General features: G+C 37.7%; 1 protein-coding gene across 1 annotated transcript in view; it reads right to left on the bottom strand.

Annotated features, from left to right (window-relative positions):
- Positions 1–1,334: 1,334 nt before the first annotated feature.
- The window catches only part of SEPSECS (Sep (O-phosphoserine) tRNA:Sec (selenocysteine) tRNA synthase), a 33,923-nt gene continuing 14,802 nt past the window's right edge, over positions 1,335–20,455 (bottom strand). The window contains exons 7-11 of the mRNA XM_033106219.1: positions 19,988–20,117; positions 19,763–19,854; positions 8,568–8,661; positions 6,817–6,907; positions 1,335–5,418 (exon numbers count right to left, since the gene is read on the bottom strand). Coding sequence (XP_032962110.1) covers positions 5,112–5,418; positions 6,817–6,907; positions 8,568–8,661; positions 19,763–19,854; positions 19,988–20,117 — 714 coding nt within the window. The 3' untranslated portion in view covers positions 1,335–5,111. The remainder of the gene's footprint in view (positions 5,419–6,816; positions 6,908–8,567; positions 8,662–19,762; positions 19,855–19,987; positions 20,118–20,455) is intronic.

Genomic DNA, 20,455 nt, shown 5'->3' with positions numbered 1-20,455 from the left:
TTGGACCCCCAAGAAGGGGTGGGAGGACGTGGACGGTTCTCCAACCAGCATAGGCCAGAGAAAGCAAAGGTTGTCGCGGCCCTGTGGGCTGGGAAGTGCTTGCTGAGGCAGCCTGGATGCGGGATTTGTAGTCCTAGGAGGAAACGCTTGCCGAGTCGAGTCCTTAGTGGAGGATGCGGGTGAGGTCAAGGTGGTCCCTCTCCCCCAGGTTGGGGAGGACTTGGAGCCCTCGCCCTACAGAGAGGACACACATTGTGGGGCCGGCGCACAGCCCTGGTGAATGACTGTGGACTATGGGGAAGTGTCTTCCATCCCTGATTTGATGGACCGCTTGACTGTGCTTGGGAAGGTACAACCATGTAGTGGAACTGGCAGATGTTTGCTTCCTGTGTCTCGCCTGGCCGCCAGTGAGACTGTGGTACAGGAAGACCCCTTACTGGGGTACAGGCAGATGTTTACTTCCTATGTCTTTACTGGCCGCCGTCGAGAATGTGAGAACCCTGGCTGTGCCCAGGAAATCTGGCCGTGCCCAGAAAGTAGGTGGCCATTGAGGGACACCCCCTGGGACATTACTTGAACTGGAGTAAAACTTTTTCTCGTGAGCTGGGTTTCTGACATAGGGCCCCTCGCGGAAGGTGCTTATTGCGTAGATTGTGAGGCAAGACCCTGTAGGGGTGGAGTGTGGGGACAGAGTCCCAGAGAGCAGTTTCCAGGCTCTTGGTCTCACATGGAAAGGCGCTGGCTCGGGTGGTAGATGGCCATCAGCTGTAACCAGTTAGCCATTGGCCACTGATTTACCTGCTGTGGCTGAGTTAGCAAGTGCGGATTGCAGTTAGTAAGTGGGGATTGGTTGGCTGGTTGATTGGTTGGCAGAGAAGCGGTCGGCTGATTGCGGATCATGTGGATTCTACTTCCTGGGTCTCACCCGACCGCCAGCGAGATTGGGGTGCAGGAAGACCCCTCGTTGGGGTACTGGCGGATGTTTGCTTTTATGTCTTGGCCAGCTGCCAGCGAGAATATAGTGGTATGGCTCCCCTATCTATGGCTCCGTGGATGTTCCTTTTTGGCCTCACCATATCCTGCATTCTTGTGCAGGAGCTGGACCAGAGAACCTGCATGACATCTAGACACCCCTCACCCCCTGTAACTCATGAGTCTCATTATGACTTTTCTTGCTGGAATCTGCGCAAGGTGGTACTGATGACTGAACGAAAAAAACGGGCGAGTAATTCAGTGTTAGTGTACTTTCAGATTTTATCTGTAGCAATGGTTAGGTAAAATAATGTGCTGTCAATGATTTATCAAAGATTTATTTCATGTAATAAATTATATAATTCATTTTCACTTTTAAACAGTCTACACCAAAAATATTTTTGGAAACATCTTTTTCTTTTGGTAAAACAAACAGGTTAGCAGGCTGATATCAGCTTCAATTCTCATGGCTAAAATCCCCCAAAATTATACAGTTAAACATAGACTTTCTTCACATTTCTCCAAAAATTCAAGTTGATACCACTTGATAAAAACAAGACAGTAAAAACATTTCCATATTTTGCTTAAGGCCTTTAATTGAAATGTAGGACATTAGATGGGAAATTATAAAAATATGTTCATTAGCTTTGAACTCATCATCTTACACGTGTATATACCATAATAGCTATAAGGAGCATGAAAGTAAAAAAAAAAAAAAGGCACAGAAGGATGCTGTGGGTCTTAGACCTGTATGTTAAGAGTGGCCATAAAAGTCATGTCAACACAATGTGACAGACAAGGAAAAAACAGTTTACAGGAGGTTTTTTTTTTTTTAAATGTTAACAGCCTGTTCAGTTATTCTTATCAAATTACTCAGAGGGTATCAAACTTCTGAAATGACTAAACTTCTGGGTATGTAAACTTTTTTAGTTACAAAATAAGGTTAGCCTCATGAAATGCAAAACATAACAAAACGATTTAGGGGCCTGGCAGAAATCAGTACATATCTTAGAAAAGAAAACCCAAATTTTTTTATATGCATCAAATATATATGTATTCAAAAAAATTTCTCCAAGTATAATATGAATGAGAATCATCAGGGGTTTTGTTGTTGTTAACTGCTGGCTATTTTCCTCCATGAAAGAACACAAGAATTTAACTCTCACGATGAGCTACTAATTCAATATTAAAGTAATACCACTGGTTAAAAAAAAAAAACTACCTTTGCTCAATATAAATTCTACTAAAACCTATCACAGGCATATAGTCTAAAAATAAAAGCACGTCCTGTATCTTAGGCCTCTTTAAAGTTCTTATTACAGGGTGGTTATAGAAATAGAATCACAGCAGAATTATGTGCTGGAGAAAAACATTAGAAAAAACTTAATTTATATTTAAATTTACCATGCTGCACATCAAGTGACTATTGGCTGAACAGAACTGTATTCAATAATTCATATTCTGTAATTTCACTCAACTAATACAAAGAGCTAAATAGAAAGATTTATAGTTGAACACGGAGTTCCTAAGGCTGGTATCACATATCATTCTCTGACAGGGTAAGAATTCATCAGCAAAAGACGTAAGAGCCAGATTGAGAATTGGATTTAAAATACCTTTCCCTGCTGTGCGTACAAGTAACACATTGTGTAGGGACCGAAAGAATATTTTGTGTTATTCAGTTTTCTTTTCTGGGCAGACAACCACACAGCCCAATGACTTTAAAAACCAAACTCCAAAATTCTATCTGATACAGTAAAGGCAGCTGAATCCTAAAGATAGGTCATCTTCACCAATGACTGGAAAATGTTATCATGTTGCCTCTCTGCCAGTTCCAAGAAAACTAAGGCCAATTATGAGGGTTACCAATTAGTACTTGACACTTAAAAGAATTACCTGTACAGACTTTTTTATACATCTATGTGGAAATGGGAGAGGGCAAGGAAAAACAACACTGGGGTACAGGCCAAGGAATGCTTGACTAGGCAGGAACTTCAAAGACTTACGAATTCTAGAACCTCAAGGTTCAATTTAAACCAGCAGAAACAGAGCTGGAATTCCAAAACCTCTGAAAAGAAAGGGCTAATAATACAAACTGCAGCTGATTTTATGCAGCAGGGATGAAGTGTTATAACATATCGTTCACGTGTGAGTTCGTGTCATTTATCTTCAATTAGAATTATTATCTATTCAGCAGCTGAAGCCTAAGAACTGCTGATGCCCTGCAGATGGAAAACAGTTGCTAGTCTCTCGGCTCTGGGCTTTCTTAGCTAAATGATGATCACACAATGTAGACCACTTGTTGTATAAAACAATTTTGGCTTACATGTACAGTAAGCTGCGCTGCCAGCATTCACACTGGCATGCTCTTTTGTAGACTCTAGAGGTTCTGTTGCGACTCTTCAATTTTATTGGTGCTACAATTCAGCCCCAAATTCACATAGAAAACATTACCCACCTTTTTAATCCAGGATTTACTCTTTTGAAATGAGTTATTACAGCTGTTTCGTAAAAACAGATATTTAATATATTTGAACCCCAAAGATATAGTAATTTAAAAGTAACTTTTACAACATTTATAACTACGTACTTATCTCAACAGTCTGGACTTCCAAGGTTATCAAGCCAGTGTCTAAAGTAGTCTAACTTACACATTAATGGAAGTGGTGTCTGTGCTCATGTTTAACTGCCAAATCAATAAAGAAAACTACAATCCAGAAATCAAGGCGGCATTTTCTACTGTAGTGTTTTCAAAAGTATGTTCAATGGATATCAATAAGTATTTAATTTAAAAAACAAGTTCCACCTTTAAATAAAGATACATTCAAACTGGTTTCAAAGGCATTCTTAGAGCGTTTAATATGCTAATACACAGGATTGCAAAGTCCCCAAATTATCTGCCCACAGAACCTTTTATCCCCAGGACCATCTCTGAGGAATAACGCTCCCCAGAGCAGGTCTGGAGAAACGTGGCTTCAGCATTTGGTGTATTCAGAAGCTTCACTAATTCCAGACTCTGAGATATCAGTCTATTTCTTAAAATTAACAACAAAATAAGTGGTATAGCCAGAAAGTCTAGAATTTCAGACTCAGAAAGTGAGCATGTGGGCAGGGAGGGGGGAATACACCTGTTTATCACACCACATCGTCTTCAGCTCTCTAGCAAAACATGCTCAAAAACACCTGTTAACCATTCTTGCTGATAGCTGTACACAACACCTGAACAAACTAACCAACAAACAAAGGCTGCTTAAAGCAAAACCTCTAGAATAGTTTCCACTTGCCCAAATGGAGAAATGCACAAGTGCCACAATTTACAGTTACATGTTTAGAACTGGTAATCCTGCTTATCACTTAAGAGTCTATATACTGTTCAGTTAGATAAACATTACAGAGCTATCTACCTTCTTTGAAGCACTACGGAATAACTAAAGCTGCTATGGAAAACTTCTCTTTACTTGAGGAATTCACTTTAGAGCAGTTTCTCAACCATAGCAATACTGAGATTTTTGGGCAGGGTCTTTGTTTTGGGAAGTTGTCTGGTCCAGTGTAGAATGTTAGAAGTCAACAGCTTCCCACCAGTTATGACAACCAAAAATGTGCCCAGATGTTGCTTAGATATAAGCAAATCATCCCCAGTTGAGAACCATTGCTGCCGAGAGAAAGTTAAAGCTTAACCTTGATGCTGCTTCCCTGGGAAAGGCCCATTTTACAGGCATTCTGTGACTGGCACATATCAACAAACATCTAGTAATCAGCATTAGAAATCTTTCTAAATTCTGTGTGATCAGAAACATAAGTAATTTGTGAATGGTTAGGAGGAGGCAGTGTACTCATTTCAGAGAGAATTAGTTGCAATTTTACTGTCATTATATTAGTAAGAGTTTTCTGAATCAATGCTTAACTGACACATACGCTAGTTGTGTGTTATAATCTGTTAAGGGTCATAATGATTGAGGCAGTGTGAGAACAAAAAAGTAACAATCATCAATGGCTAAGTCAGACCATATTCTATTCCTTGACTAAACATTCTCCATGACAGTCCCAATTCAAAAATCTCAAGACTTGTCTTTAAACTGCTTGCTTGTACTGTCACCTCATCATTTCTTCCAAATTATCAAAAAGAAACCCTTCACATGTCATGAAGAAGAATCCTGGTATGTGTCAAGAAGTACATTATCTAGTTTTAAAGCCATTTCTTCAACAGCAACATCTTCAGTGTTGTCATAGTTGTCAACTCCAGATGCATCACTCTCTTTATTTTGTTCTTTCCTTACTATCTTTAAACACTTGTCAAGTCTCTTTATGAACAAGTCCACATCCTGTGTCTTCATTCCGATGGCTGATGCAGCGTTGAGGTAAGCACAAGGGTAATTATTTGTATGTGACATAAAGCCTCTGAAAGTGTAGCCATTCACGGTTTGCACAGACTCAAGAGGCACAACCCTGGAAGGGAAACGACTTAACTAATTTAGTGTGTCTGGGAATACTAACCGAGTATCACCCATAAACAGACAAACAACAACAAAAAGCACCTGTTACTAAGCCTTACATCTACTTAAGAAGTTTAAAAACAGCCATAAATGAAGGCCTATGAAAACACACTGTGTCAGCCTTAAAATAAAAAGTACACAATGTACTGCAATTTTACATGGAAAAGTACTGCCTGGTGATTACCATTGACTTATCTTCTATTAGAGAGGTACAAGCTCTAGGAATCGCAAACACCTTTATATCTTCTTCAGAGAGGTAAAAAAGATTTCTGTTTTTGTACCAAATATGGAATCTGACTTCACATATATACCCTATAATGGAATGATGCAGTTTGTAAGTCAAACCACTTTGATTAATTGCCATGTGTCACCTCAAATAATCAACAAACTAAAATTACAGCTCTCTGATCAGTGCTATACAATGGCACTGATCCTTAAGTGCCATTCAAGGATCCAAAAGAAATTATGTAACTGCTTACAGTGGGGTGGTGGTCAGTAATCAGTAATATTCAGCAATTAAGCTTGATTTCATTGGCATACTTGATATAAGCAGTTATCTAAGAGTACTTTTTTTTAAAAGAAGTCAATTAAGAGCAAAGTTAAACATAGAGACAATTAGTGGCAACTCTAAAAGGCCAAGAAAACCATTTTAGAAGTGTCAAAATTATGCTATGTTTCATAAATACAGTCTGTCAAGGTAAAAGCTGAATTAATCTAAGATTTTTTTTTTAAAGTTGTCCTTTGATATGAAATATCTAACCTCTGGTAGTCAGAGAAAAATACTTTAATAGAGAATGTACAGAAGAGTACTTAGAACAAGATGTTTCTTTTCAAGTCATTTTTCTCTGACCTCATCAAATAAAAAATGAAAAATGAAATTAATTTTTAAGCCATGTACATATAAGAGCAAAAAGTACATTTTTCAAAGGCAGTACTTACACAAGAATTGCATAACTTTTTTAGTTTAGGAAATGGGCTTTTTCTTAAAAACATCTGCACTTAAATTTAGTAATGAAGATGACTCATTTCTAACACAATTACGTGACACCACTGAAGATTATCTAACAAAGGAAAATAAAGACAAAAAAATTGTACAGAGGTAATGAAACATCGTTTCTGTATGTCTATTGAAACAAACAAGATTCATATCTTTCTCTGACTATTTCAAGTGTAGGCACAGATAATAATAGCCTTACAGATTCTCTACATCATCCTTCTTTTACTCCACCATGAATTCTCAGGGGTAGTTCAGCATATAGTTAGGGGACTATTGTTAAGGAAGGTACTTTTACTACTTATTAGTTAACTTTAAAAAGCCAAATAAATCCAAGCTTCTTTGGAACATACTTACCTGGCTCCAGAAACCTGTCTGGTGAAAAGCATTGAGCCAAGCTGAGTGACAGCTTTGTTACAGTGTTCATCTAGTGTCTTAAGTGACACAGCTGAAAAAGAAAAAATATCCCAATGAGCCTTGGTTAACCAACACAAAAAACAATCAAAAACAAACACTTAATAATGGAGACTTTTTGTTATTGAGCTAAAATACATATAACATGAAATTTACTACCTTAACCATTTTTAAGTGTATGTTCAATGGTATTAAATACATTCACATTGTTGTACTACCACCATCCATCCATCCTCACAATTGTTTTCATTCTGTAAAACTGAAACTGTACACCTATTAAACACTAACTCCCCATTCTCCTCCCCCGCCAGCCTCTGGCCACCACCATTCTACTTGCTGTCTCCATGAGTCTGACTACTCTAAGTAGCTTATATAAATTGAATCATGCAATATTTGTCTTTTTGTAACTGGCTTATTTCACAGAGACATTACTTTTTATTCATTGTCAAGAGGCATTATTTTACTTTAATGCACTTAATAAATTATAGTAAGGACTTGTTTACGTATCAGACAAAAATATGTTAATATAAATTAGCATAGACTGGGACAGAATTTCCATATCACCCTTCTAAAGAGTGAATTTTCCAATTAAATTGATGGAACAATGACATGCATGATTAATATGGCAGTTTATTCTCATTCAACAATGTTTTAAGAACTTGTAAAATGAGAATGTGGGATATATTTCAGCACACATATAAGACTAAGTAAGATCATTTCTGCATATGGAAATGAAAATTATCTTCCTGAAGTTATGTGGGTAAACTATTCTATTCACACCACCAACCACTACTACTAGTTACCATTTCCTAAGGACAGACTTACCATACTAGATAGTTTACAAATATAATCTCAATCATTCTTTAACAATTTTGCATGTGAGGGATCATTATCTCTATTTTATAGATAGGGAAAAGGAAATTCAAAGCTATTACATGGCAGAATTCAGATTCAAACCATACCACATCAGCTTCTGTAACATCTGTATCGATTATAAACCAGCAAAGGACTGACGTGGATGGGTTTGATTATATATCGATAGCCAAATAGTTTTCCATGGAAGCCCATCCTGAAAAAGGTTTCAGTTACAAATGACTGTTTCTTTGCTTTCCTCTGATATACATGAAATATGAAACATATTGCATACATTCACAAAGTAAAAGGGGTAATTATGAAGCTTAAAAGTTACTTAAATGCATGAAAGTGAACATTCATATTATCCTGTTTAGTAGGTCTTGTACTACACGACAGAAATACACAGTCCTTATACAAACAAAGGTAATTATCAAAAACACAAATTTCTCTAACATAGAGATGCTCAAGAAAACAAATAGCATTAAAAACAATATAAGAATAGCTTTAACTTCTAATATTATGGTGTTTTGTTAACTGCAGAAATTTTTTAATAGTGACCAAATTATTTTGGTTAGAAACAGGAGGCAAAGCATTGTTTTCTGTATGTTCATTATGATACATAATAGTGATTTGGATTCTTTCAGTATATAGTTTTTACTTTAGAAATACATTAAAGCATTTCTAAAGGCTAATGAAACTTTTTCAATTTACAAATTAATACTGTAATAAATTTAGAAATATCATTGTAGCCAGAAAGACTTCATGCTCTTCCTAGTAATACCAGTTTCCTGCTGAGGATGGTTCCGAAGTCATTTTTTTTTTTAAAGAAAAAAAATTACCTAAAGATATGGGATTGTGAGGTGTATGCAATAGTCTTTCATTGTAGGCTTCTGACAGCTTCTTTAGTTGGATGGACAAATATGAAAACATTTCCTGCAACAACAAAATGTTACACTTAAAGAAAATCAAATAAATACTAACTGCAACTTGCCAGATCTAATAAGACAAAATCTGATTGGTGTGAAGTCTGTGCTATAAATTAAACTCAGTCATGTGTCCTAGGAGCAATTCTTTCCTTTGCTGCAATATAGTGAGATTCAAAGCTGCTACAATGATCAGAAAGCACAGGCTTTAGGTAAAGATGGAGATGAACCAGCACATTTCCTGCTTTGGGGCTACTATGTACCTATCACAAATCCATCCTCCTTTCAGAACCTCCATTGCTGCTGTTCTAGTGCAAAGAGCTGTCAATCTCTTCCCTGGCCCACAGCCACACATTCTGAATGTCTTCTCTGCCTCCTTCCCTACCCGTCTACAATCTCTCCTACACACAGAGGCCAGAGTGGTCTTTCCAAAACAGCAACTACACCATGCCTCCCCGCAATGACTTCCTCCTGTGAGTGTAAAACATCTATAAGCCCCCAGTGACCTGGCCCAGCCAACATGCCTGACTCAGCGACTGTCCTTCCCCATCCCCCATCACTATTACGGCGCCGGCAATGTCAGCTTCTTTTCCAACAGCAGAGCATGCCAAGCTCATTCTGGTGTCAGAACTTTATGGCGGCTTCCCCTAGACTCAGGCTCTCCTCCCAGATCATCCCATGAGTGGTCCCTTATGTCACAGACCAAGGAGACCTTCTTTTATTCCTTCCCTATAAAAGTAGCTCTCCAACTCTGCCCACTCCCGACTCTCAATCTCCCTCTAACACCATCACCCATTTTGGTTCGTTCACTACAATGTATCACAACCTGAAAGTATCTCATTTATCTGCTTACATGAATACTGCCTATGACTATCTACTAGAATGGAAAAACTCTTTGGAAGCAGGGATTTTGTCTTCCTCACCACTGTTTTCTCAACACCAAAAAAAAAAAAATGTGCCAGGCTTTTAGAATATAAGTAACTTAGGTAGGGGTAGTTTAAAAATGTATTTCCTGTAAATCATAGGAACATAAAATTAACAATTCCCTTAATTAAAAGAATACAGCAACTAAAAACTGTATTTTTGATCCTAGTCTAGAACGTAATGTACAGCAAATAAATAAAAATATATTTTATAAGTATGAAATTTCATGTGCACATATACATAAGTGGGAGTTTAACAAAGTTAGAAATAAATATTAAGTTGACAACTGTTTGACTTACAACTATAGTTTCTTCTCCTAGCAAGCCCTTTAAAACGTACTGGCTGGAATGAAAATCTGCCAAAAAAACCCCTCTGCCCCTGAACAAACCCATCTGCATTGAGCTTCTCCAGCCATAATCAAAACCTATGTACTCTAAAGATACACCTACCTACGTACTCTAAAGATACACCTACAAGCCAAAAGGCAACAGAGTAAGTACCCTGTTGTAGAGACAGCAGGAAATGATACCTCTCCAACTTCAAAAGCCACAAAAGCTGCTTTAGTTTTCTGTAAATTAGGGGCTGCATAGTCTGATCCCACTCTGGGACTCAGAATAGCTTTTTCATGTCTAAAGCACAGAGATGAGATGACTAACTCTGTCTTCTGTTAGGTAAAGATTAAGAGAAGAGGAAAATTCCTACCAAGTTTATGAATTATTAATGAGTCAGCTGAAGACCACAAATATTTTTACCCTTGTTGACAACAGTATGTTTTATATTCTGACCTGAAAATTTTTAAACTAATTGTCATTGTTAAATTTGGGGGATATTTTATAAGATTAATTCTCAGCACGTCAGAATTATGAAATCTTAAATCACTAAAAGAAATTGGGGCTAATATTCAAAATATACAAGGAACTCATACAACTCAACAACAAACAAACAAACAACCCAACTGAACAATGGACAAAGGACCTGAAGAGACATTTCTCCAACGAGGACATACAAATGGCAAATAGACATGTGAAAAAATGCTCAACGTCACTAATGATCAGAGAAATGCAAATAAAAACCACAATGAGATATCACCTCACCCCAGTCAGAATGGCTATCATCAACAAGACAAAAAGTAACAAGTGTTGGAGAGGCTGTGGAGAAAAAGGAACCCTCATACTGTTGGTGGGAATGCAGACTGGAGCAGCCACTATGGAAGGCAGTGTGGAGGTTCCTCAAAAAATTAAGAATAGGGCCGGCCTGGTGGCTCAGGCAGTTGGAGCTCCGTGCTCCTAACTTCTTCAAAGGCTGCCTGCCGGTTTGATTCCCACATGGGCCAGTGGGCTCTCGACCATAAGGTTACTGGTTCAACTCATGAACTCCCACAAGGGATGGTAGGCTGCACCCCCTGCAACTAAGATTGAACACGGCACCTTGAGCTGAGCTGCCGCTGAGCTCCCAGATGGCTCAGTTGGTTGGAGCGCATTCTCTCAACCACAAGGTTGCCGGTTCAACTCCCACAAGGGATGGTGGGCTGTGCCCCCTGCAACTAACAACGGCAACTGGACCTGGAGCTGATCTGCTCCCTCCACAACTAAGATTGAAAGGACAACAATTTGACTTGGAAAAAGACCTGGAAGTACACACTGTTCTCCAATAAAGTCCTGTTCCCCTTCCCCAATAAAAAAATCTTTAAAAAAAAAATTAAGAACAGAAGTACCATATGACCCAGCAATCCCTCTCCTGGGTATCTACCCCAAAAATCTGAAAACATTTATCCATAAAGACAAGTGTGATCCAATGTTCATTGCAGCTTTATTAACGGTGGCCAAGACATGGCAACAACCAAAGTGTCCTTCGATAGATGAATGGATAAAGAAGTTGTGGTTTAGATACACAAATGGAATACTATTCGGCAGTAAGAAAAGATGAAATAGTACCATTTGTGACAATATGGATGCATCTTGAGATTATAATCCTAAAAGAAATAAATCAGACAGAAAAAGTCGAGAACCATATGATTTCACTGATATGCGGTATATAAAACTGAAAACAAAAGAACGAGACAAACAAATGAAGGAACAAAAACTCATAGACATAGACAGTAGTTTAGGGGTTACCAGAGGGTAAGGGGGGAGAGGGGCTCTAGAAGAGGGTAAATGGGGTCTAATACATGGTGATGGAAAGAGAACTCACTCTGGGTGGTGAACACACAATGGGATTTATAGATGATGTATTACAGAATTGTATACCTGAAATCTATGTAACTTTACTAACAATTGTCACTCCAATAAATTTTAAAAAAAAAAGAGTAAAAAAAAAAATTGAAGTTTTTATATTCAATATGTTATCCACATTTGTAATACCTAATGAACTGATGAGTAAGTGCTACTGATAGATGTGAAAAGCCTTTCTCGTTTGTCATTAAAAAAAAAAAACGTGTAGAGAAATGTTATCACCAGAAACAGGAAAAAAAAGTTATTGTAGGCATCTTTTCTTAGAAATATAAAGATACCAGTGTTAATAAAGAGAAGAATTCCTGAGTTTCATTTATATATTTTCATCTGTTATAAAGTAACTAGGTCACTAATTTAAATGTTCTATATTGTTTTTTTAAAAAGTTCCTTTTTAATTTAGGTATTAATTACTGATTTTTCATCTATATATAAACCAGAGTCTTAATCTGCATCTAATTCTCTTTTAGTCTCAAATTCATCAACCTCTTATAAGCAGAAACAAATTTGTAGCCAGGAAATTCCTCTTACAGACTCCTACGTTTTCCCCACTAATAGTAATAATAAAAAACTTATTATTTGAGGATGAATCCAAAATAACATTCTATCTAGTATGGCTGCCACAATAATCACCAATGTGGTCACACTTGGAGAGTACAGTTGGCCCTTGAACAGCATGGGTTTGATCTGTGGAGGTCCATTTATATATGGATTTTTTTCAATAAATACAGTTGGCCGTCCGTATCCGCAAGTTTGCATCTATTTTTCAATCACGGGTTGAAAAATGTATTTTAAATCCAAGGTTCAGAATTTGTGAATGTGGAGGGCCAACTGTATGCATTGTTCTAGGCCACATGAAAGGGACTTGAGCATTTGCAGAGTATAGTATCCACAAGGGGTCCTGGAACCAATCTAATCCCCCCCCCCCCCGCAGATACAAAGGGTCCACTGTCCTTAAGTTTTCAGGAAATCAAAAGCTATACCTGGACTTCGGACTCTGCAGTGGGTTGGTGACCCTAAACCCATTGCTCAAGGGTCAACTGTACTTAATTTGTACTTAGGTATTTCTAAAGAGAGAGGAAATGTTTCCTTAGTAACACCTGTAGACTGTGCTTTTAGAGTTACTGACGCAAAACAAACATGGCTATTGAAAAACTGAAATTTTCCCAAAGTTCAATTTCTAATACTTTAACAAATAAATTTTAACCGGTTCTATAAATCACTTGCTAATGCCACTAGAATTCAGTTTTAACTGCAGCTAACATTAGGATAAAAATCTTTAGACTACAAACATACTACTAAGCTAACTAGATCTCATATATCACTGTATGGGAATAATTAGACAAATAAGAAAATATTTGTGAGTCAAAGTCATATCCACCTGCAAATATCTATAGTATCTCTCCTCTGAGGTACTATGTGGGTGATGGGTTATGATAGGTACTCCAATAAGCAAAGAAGCTTCAATTATCTTACGGCACAAAACACTGAATCCTACAACAGTCTACATATTAAGGTCCTAATGCTCTCCCATTAATATCACTAGATTAAAATATATGGTTTAGGAGACTGTACCACTATTTCCTACACTAATACTTAGCTAAGCAGTTTTTTACCTGATGTATTAAAGGTACTACAGAACCTGCACTATTTTTTTTGCTACAGTTAAATCTATAACTGACATTTATTATAAAATACTTCTGTGAAGGCAAAAATTTATAAGCACCCCAAGCAAATGTATATAGAAAGATCTTACTTAAAAGAAATGAAATATTATTGATTTTCTATGTCTTTTGTGCTGTATTTAACTTAATTTTAAAAGACTCTTCACTAGAGATAAACTGGACTGTATACCTGAATGCTAATGTCAGCTATATTTCTAGAATAAAAAATACAAAACTTTGCACCATAGTGCAAGATGTGAATGGAAGAGAAGTTGAATTATATCGAGCATTACCTTTCAGATGGCCTTTTGCACAGTGATTTGCAGTCATGGAGCCCCACATTCAGCCTATCCCTCCCCATAACCCAAAGATGTGCATAATTCACTAAATCTTGAAGAAAAAGGTCTTATGTAATCATGTTTTTTGAAACACACTGTTGCATGTTACAGGATAAGACAAAAATAGAACTTCACGTATTATTACAGTATGTCTCATAAGGTGGGTGATAAATCAGAAGGGAAACATCACTTGGACGGACACGTGACCGTGGGTACATATCCCCGCATAGGCGTCCATACTTGAAGGTAACAGTATAAATGCAGCGTGCGGCTCTCTATGGCCAGATACAAGGATCCAGGCACACTCGGCAGTCCTTGCATCACAGGCTAAAGCACTGCTTGTGGACTCTGCTCTGTGGAGTCTGCACACTGCATTTATACTGTTCTCTTCAAGTATGGACACCCACATCCAGGACTGAAACCTTACACTTGTGTTGAGACGCAAGTACTCCACTTTTAAGGCTGCAGAACTACCAGTGTTTCCAAACTCAGCTTTGTTATCGACATTGTTTGAAGTTTACGTCTGATGTTCTTTTAGAACTTAGTTTGTCCTCCAAACTTCAGCTAACAAATTCCAGCCATTGCAGCAGCCATTCGCGGTTATTCTTCTTCTGTACTTGTCTAATTCAGCAGATACTTGCAACCATGATTATCTGTCTGCCCTGCTCAACAAAACACTCTTCTGAAAGGAAAGCTAAGCAGAATAATGGTCTTCTCTGGAAGCAAAACAGAAGTAAGGATAAATATCTAAGGCTGATCTTTCTTTTTGCATAGAGAAACTCAAAGAAACAGTTTCTTAAATTTGAACCCCTTTCCTTAAAGACCTCTTCAGTTCCATTCATGGTCGCTTCTCCTCTCAGTAAAGCAGATGTGTTGATCAGGAAAGGGCTAAGGGCAAAGAGGTTCAATTCACACTCGCAGTTCCACTCTCTCTGATCCTTTCACTCTTCAAAAAAGAAAGCTTGAGAAGGAATGGCTTCAAGCTGAGTTCTTGTCTGCCTCTACTGTGCAAAACATAAAGCCTTTTTTGAAGAGATATAGATGAAATAACCTCTAAAAATATCATGGTGGTGAATAAGGGCATAGAATAAAAAAACTTCCTAAGTTTTCTTTTAACGCTCCTTTTTTTAGCATGCAGTAACACCAATAATATAAAAAGGAGCTCTCAGTGATGGTATATAAATAGCTCTGGCTGGAGCAAAATAGCTTTGCCTCAGCTTCTCCAGAGCTGAACCAATAAACTATCACGATTAAATTTTCACAGTTCAAAAGCAAGTCCATTTAAACAAAAGAGGCCCTTACTTCTGCAATGAATCCAATAAAAAAACCAATATTTATGCTACCTATGTGCAATTATGGTTTATGGAGGACATCGTCATATTTCAACGAAAAGACCTGCTTGCTGAATGAAGTTGTTAAAGAACTATTTTTATTCACTTACAATGACAGAGTTCTCAAATGAGCATTCTAGTACTTTGAAGATTACTACTGCAAACAGTCTCTATTGTAAATAAATTCTATACAAAGAATTTTAAATAAAACCAATTAATACACTAGAGCCTTTGGGGTTTTACATCCCTCCACTAGGTAAATGTGTGGGGTCACGAGATCACCATTTCTATGGCTCAAATGCCTAGCACAGGGCGTGCTTCAAAGGAAGCAGTGAGAGGAGAGTGGTAAGACAGCCAAGAGCAGAGGCTTTAGGTCACAAACACCTGAGTTTCAATAGCAGTTCTGGCACTTATATGTGGTCTTTGGGTAAGTACTTAATTTTTCCGCTCAATTCCATCTGTAAAATGGGGATAGTACCTACCTCAAAAACTTACTCTATGAAATAATGAATATAATGAACCTTGTAGAGTTCCCGGCATATGGTAGATAGTCATAAAAATGTTTGTTCCCCACTTACCTACTTTTCCCTTAACCTAAAAGAGTTTTCAGGTTAAAATAACTAACATTAGCTAGCAGGACTCCTATAAACATGTCGTAATACCCCATAGCTATAATCCTGTTCTTGTCATATCCCTGTTTATTCCACTCTATCTATCTGGGTGTTACAAAGAGAGTTACCATTGACAGCTGAGAAGGAGCCATCCAATTTATAAATATCACTAGGACATAAAATTTCTCCCATGAAGTATTTATCCAATGATTAATAAAGAACAAAGTCTCAATGAAAAGCAGAGCTGGACTGCCTGTTAGAGTCATTCACCAGCTAAGCTACATACCCTGCAGGTCGTTCCAAAGCAGGTGCATTGCCACTCATGCTAAGCAAGACGTACACACTCGTGGGCCTCTGGAATCATCTAAAAGTAGCTGAAAATTTTGAAGTCAAACCCTACAGGTCAGAAGCCAGAAGAACCATGGCATAACAGAAATTCTTAGATTCCAAAGCGATGACAGAACATCCCTAAAATCAACAATTCCAAAATCCTAGTGTCAGAAAAGTGCTTTGGAAGAGGAATACGTACTAGGGAGGAAGACCTACTCTCAGAAGTACAGTACCTGTTATACACAACAGGTAATCACATTTTAACTCATTTCTTTTCGTAAATTTTCAACTGTATCCATATAGGGAAATGTTTCCATAAGAACATCTCATTTAATGGAGGTCAGTATCATAATGTTATTTGCTTCCTAACTTTCCAGAAAGATACTTATTCTGTGTAAAACAAGAGAGGACTATACAACACTGAACCTATGTGTTCCCAAATACTCTGCATTGGTTCATTCAACAAACATCTGATTAGCATCAACTATATATCAAGCAAAGGAGGCCCAGAATAGAAGTATCAACGGCAAAATCCAAGGAAGATACTAGTCTACTAGACTACCCATAACCAAGAACCAAGTTTCATTTCAGACACCTGATGGTTATAATCAGTTTTACTTGCTAGTTAAATAAATCTAACTACAAAGCCACTCAAGACTTACATTAATGTATTATAGCAAACATTTAATATTATTAGCTATTATTTAGTGTCAACTCAAGAACAAAAATAGAAAATACTAAATATGTATAGTATGCTTATTTGATATAATAACAGCATATAAAAATTTTTAAAGTTTCTATGTAATAAATTATACTCTCTAAATAGCTAACTTAAGACTTTGTGTAATAGTCTTATTGTCAGAGCTATTATATTTTCCATTTACTTAGCTTAAAATGAATTTTTACCCAAATCTGTACAGTGATCAATCTAAGGTAAAAAGGAACTATAAGAAAAGACTACACTGTGACAACTAAAAAGATCAAAAATAGACAACTAACAAGTTATATTTTCAAGCTTTGATCCTTGGAATATTTATGCAGTCCATCTCAAACTCCATAAAATATTATCTACCTATTCATAAATATTAAAATGCTATGACATTATATATGTTTTCTCTCCAAGTTTCTATTATTGCAAACTACTGTGCTCGTCCCTTTTTCTTCTCCCAGACCTCTTACTGTTGGAGTGCCTGAGAGCTCAGTTCTTGTACTTCTTTTCTATTTAGACTCACTCTCTTGCAGTCTCATCTGGTCTCTTGGCCAATTAACTCCCCAAATTTTTATCTCCAGCCTAGCTCTCTCTCTTAACACAAGACTCATATCCCACTCTCTACCTGAAATCTCCATCTAGATGTCAACGGATATTCTGAATTTACTTTTGTCAGAAACTGAACTCCTGGCCTTCTGAACCCACCGTCTTACTCATCTCAGTTAATGGCTCCTCCGTGCTTTCAATTCCTCAGGTCAAAAGTCTCACAATTATTCTTGACTTCTCTCTCTCATACAATACGTCCATCATGAACTACTACCAGCTCAAAACAGACCTAGAATCCAACCACTTCTCATTACCTCCACTGTCGCTATCTAGATCCAAATTAACATCACTTGCTGACTACTGTGAAGGCCTCTGAACAGGTGTCCCCGTTTCTACCCTCTCCCTCCCCACTCAACACAGCAACCAGAGTGATCCTTTAAAATGTAAGTCAGATCACCACACTCCTCTAATCATAACCCTCCCGGGGCTCTTTATTTCCCTCAGAATATGAGGCAAAGACCTTCCTGTGGCTTAGAAAGCTCCCCCCCATCCCCCGTTACCACTCTGGCTGCAGCACCCACAGCTCTCGCCCTGGCTTACATTGCTCCAGCCACACTGGCCTCTCTACTGCACTGCAAACACGCCATGTCTGCCCTAGATCCTTGGGCCGGTGTTCTGCCGCAAACACTCTTCTCCGTCACATGTGTATATTCCCTCAAACGTCTTCATGGCCACTCAACGTCACCTCACTGAGGCCTGCCCTAACCACTGTGTCCCACCACCACCACCACAGCGTCTTCCCCAATTCCCTTATTTTACTCTGTTCTTTGTTTTTTCCAGAGCACTTTGAACCTTTATCATTTATGCATTAAGCAACCTTTATAATTTATGTTTTATGTTACTTTTTTATTGCTGGTCTCCCCCATATGCAACGTAAGCTCCACAAGAGCAGGTATCTTTGTCTATTTTATTGATTGCTATATCAATATTATGTGCCCCAAACATAGTATGTGCTCACTAAATAATTAAATTAAACTTATCCCACATGCTCAACTTTATTTACTTTGAATTTCACAAAAACACTGGTCCCTACTTTCGACCACGCTATTTTGAGTGGGCTTGTTACTGTTTAGATTGGGGGAACCAAGACAGCCTGATGGGGTGGAAACGGACATGAGGTGCCATGAAATTGAAGAGACCATCACCGTAAAATTTTCAACCTTAAAAAAAGTCTGATATATACTTTCCCAATATGACTTGTGCTAGATTGTGAGTTAGAGGCCAATGTTGATCACGATGCCTGTGGCCCAGGAAGTAGCTGTTTTCAGAAAATTCCACAGTCTTTCAGAACTAGAAATGGCCTGAGATATCAATTGTTTCTTTCATAAAAGAGAAAATAAAATCTGCAAGTTCAAGTCCCTTTTCCATAAGGAAACAACTAGTTGTATCAGCTCTTCTAATAGGTGTGTAGTGCTATCTCGTTATGGTTTTAATTTGAATTTCCCTAATGACTAATGACGTTGAGCATCTTTTCCTCTATCATGTAAATCTTAAGAGATGGCCTCACAATAAAAGGTAAATAATTAGTTTCCTATGGACTGAATTAGTGGGGGGAGGGTAAAACAGGGCACAAAAATTTTAAAACTTCTGTTACATATTCATAAGGCTGTTGGGAGGATCTATCCAATAATATCTATGAAAATATTTAAAAATATGTAAAGTACTATTATAAAATCCAAAGTGCCATAACCGCTAAGTGTTGGAAAGTTATACAGATACAAAAACCGCACAGCACCAGGCGCCTCTGGCTCTCCCAGATGAGAGACGAATAAAACATCTTGGTCTGACTAGCCCTGCCAACACTGCCGACAACTCTGGAGTTGGCCTCAATGAAGGTAGTTCTTAGTGCTGGAGACAAAGCCCAGTTTTCAAGCACAGATGTCATTTTCTCTTTCTAGCCAACATAACCAGTGAGTTCAGCATTCCAATAATGGCGAGGGATGGATTTATTATTTTAGAATGAGTAGCTGACCAACTTCTGACCTGGTTCTACCTTCTTCGACTGACAGCTCACACCTGCACAAGCCTACGGGTTTCCAAAAGCCTTGTCTGTTTGTCTTTCAAGAGCTTCTATCTAAGTGACAAATGAGTTGAATTTTACTGAACTAATAAGAATCCCTAATGTAGTTTCTCAAAAAAGAAAAAAAAAAAAGGCGAAATCACCTGTCCAAGATTCTTCAGAATATCTGGATAAACAGGATGACAATGATTAATTGCAAACCACCCAGGATGGTTCCAGATCGAAGCAAATCCCCAGGACCGTACTACAGATTTATAATCAAAAGTGACAAACCAATAGGCAAAAACACCAGTGATTCAGAGTGCTATTCTAATCAGGAGTACTAGTTTACACCTAAAGGGAAAGCGTACCTTTCTTTCTTTTAATAGCTTCTTATAGCCATTTGATCCAAGGGATAATAAAGTAATAAGGACATCTAAAGAAGGTGAAGCTGAAGCTCTTCCTGAAATAAGAATGAAAGAGTTACATTCACAATGGGGAAAAGCTTTGAAAATTAAGATTTATTATAGTAGCCTACGTACAAATGGATTTTTGTTTGTTAGTTACTCTTTCTGAAAAGCAATTGATTTACTTACCTGGATACATCTTGCTGATTTCCTGAATGAAGGAATCATTAAAGCCAGCAATTATAGCGCCACCTACTGGAACCATAAAATTTTTGTCCAAGCTCTGAACGAAAGCATCTATTCGACCAACCCGAGCTCCCTAGAACGAAGTAACATGTAGTATACATATTAGTTTCTAGAAGAAGAGACAACAATGGCTATTAACAAATAAACACCATGAAAACAATGTATAAAAATAAAAAACAGATCAAACACTTTTATTTCTTTGTAACAGTGCCAGTAAAATATTTTTAAGTATCAAACTGAGTTTTTAAACACTGCTCTGTATAGAGGGAAGAACACTTTATTGTTTACAAACTGCTTTCACACATAAATCATTTAATCCTCACAACAACCCTGTGAGGAAGGCAGGGTGTCAGTATCAGTACAGGTGGGAACTATATTGAAACAGAGCTTTTCACCTTAAAACTGGGCAAG

The sequence above is a fragment of the Rhinolophus ferrumequinum genome, chromosome 5 (assembly GCF_004115265.2).
Source record: "Rhinolophus ferrumequinum isolate MPI-CBG mRhiFer1 chromosome 5, mRhiFer1_v1.p, whole genome shotgun sequence".
Taxonomy (NCBI): domain Eukaryota; kingdom Metazoa; phylum Chordata; class Mammalia; order Chiroptera; family Rhinolophidae; genus Rhinolophus; species Rhinolophus ferrumequinum.
Note: the sequence above shows the minus strand (reverse complement) of the source record. Positions and strands in the feature narration are given on the sequence as shown.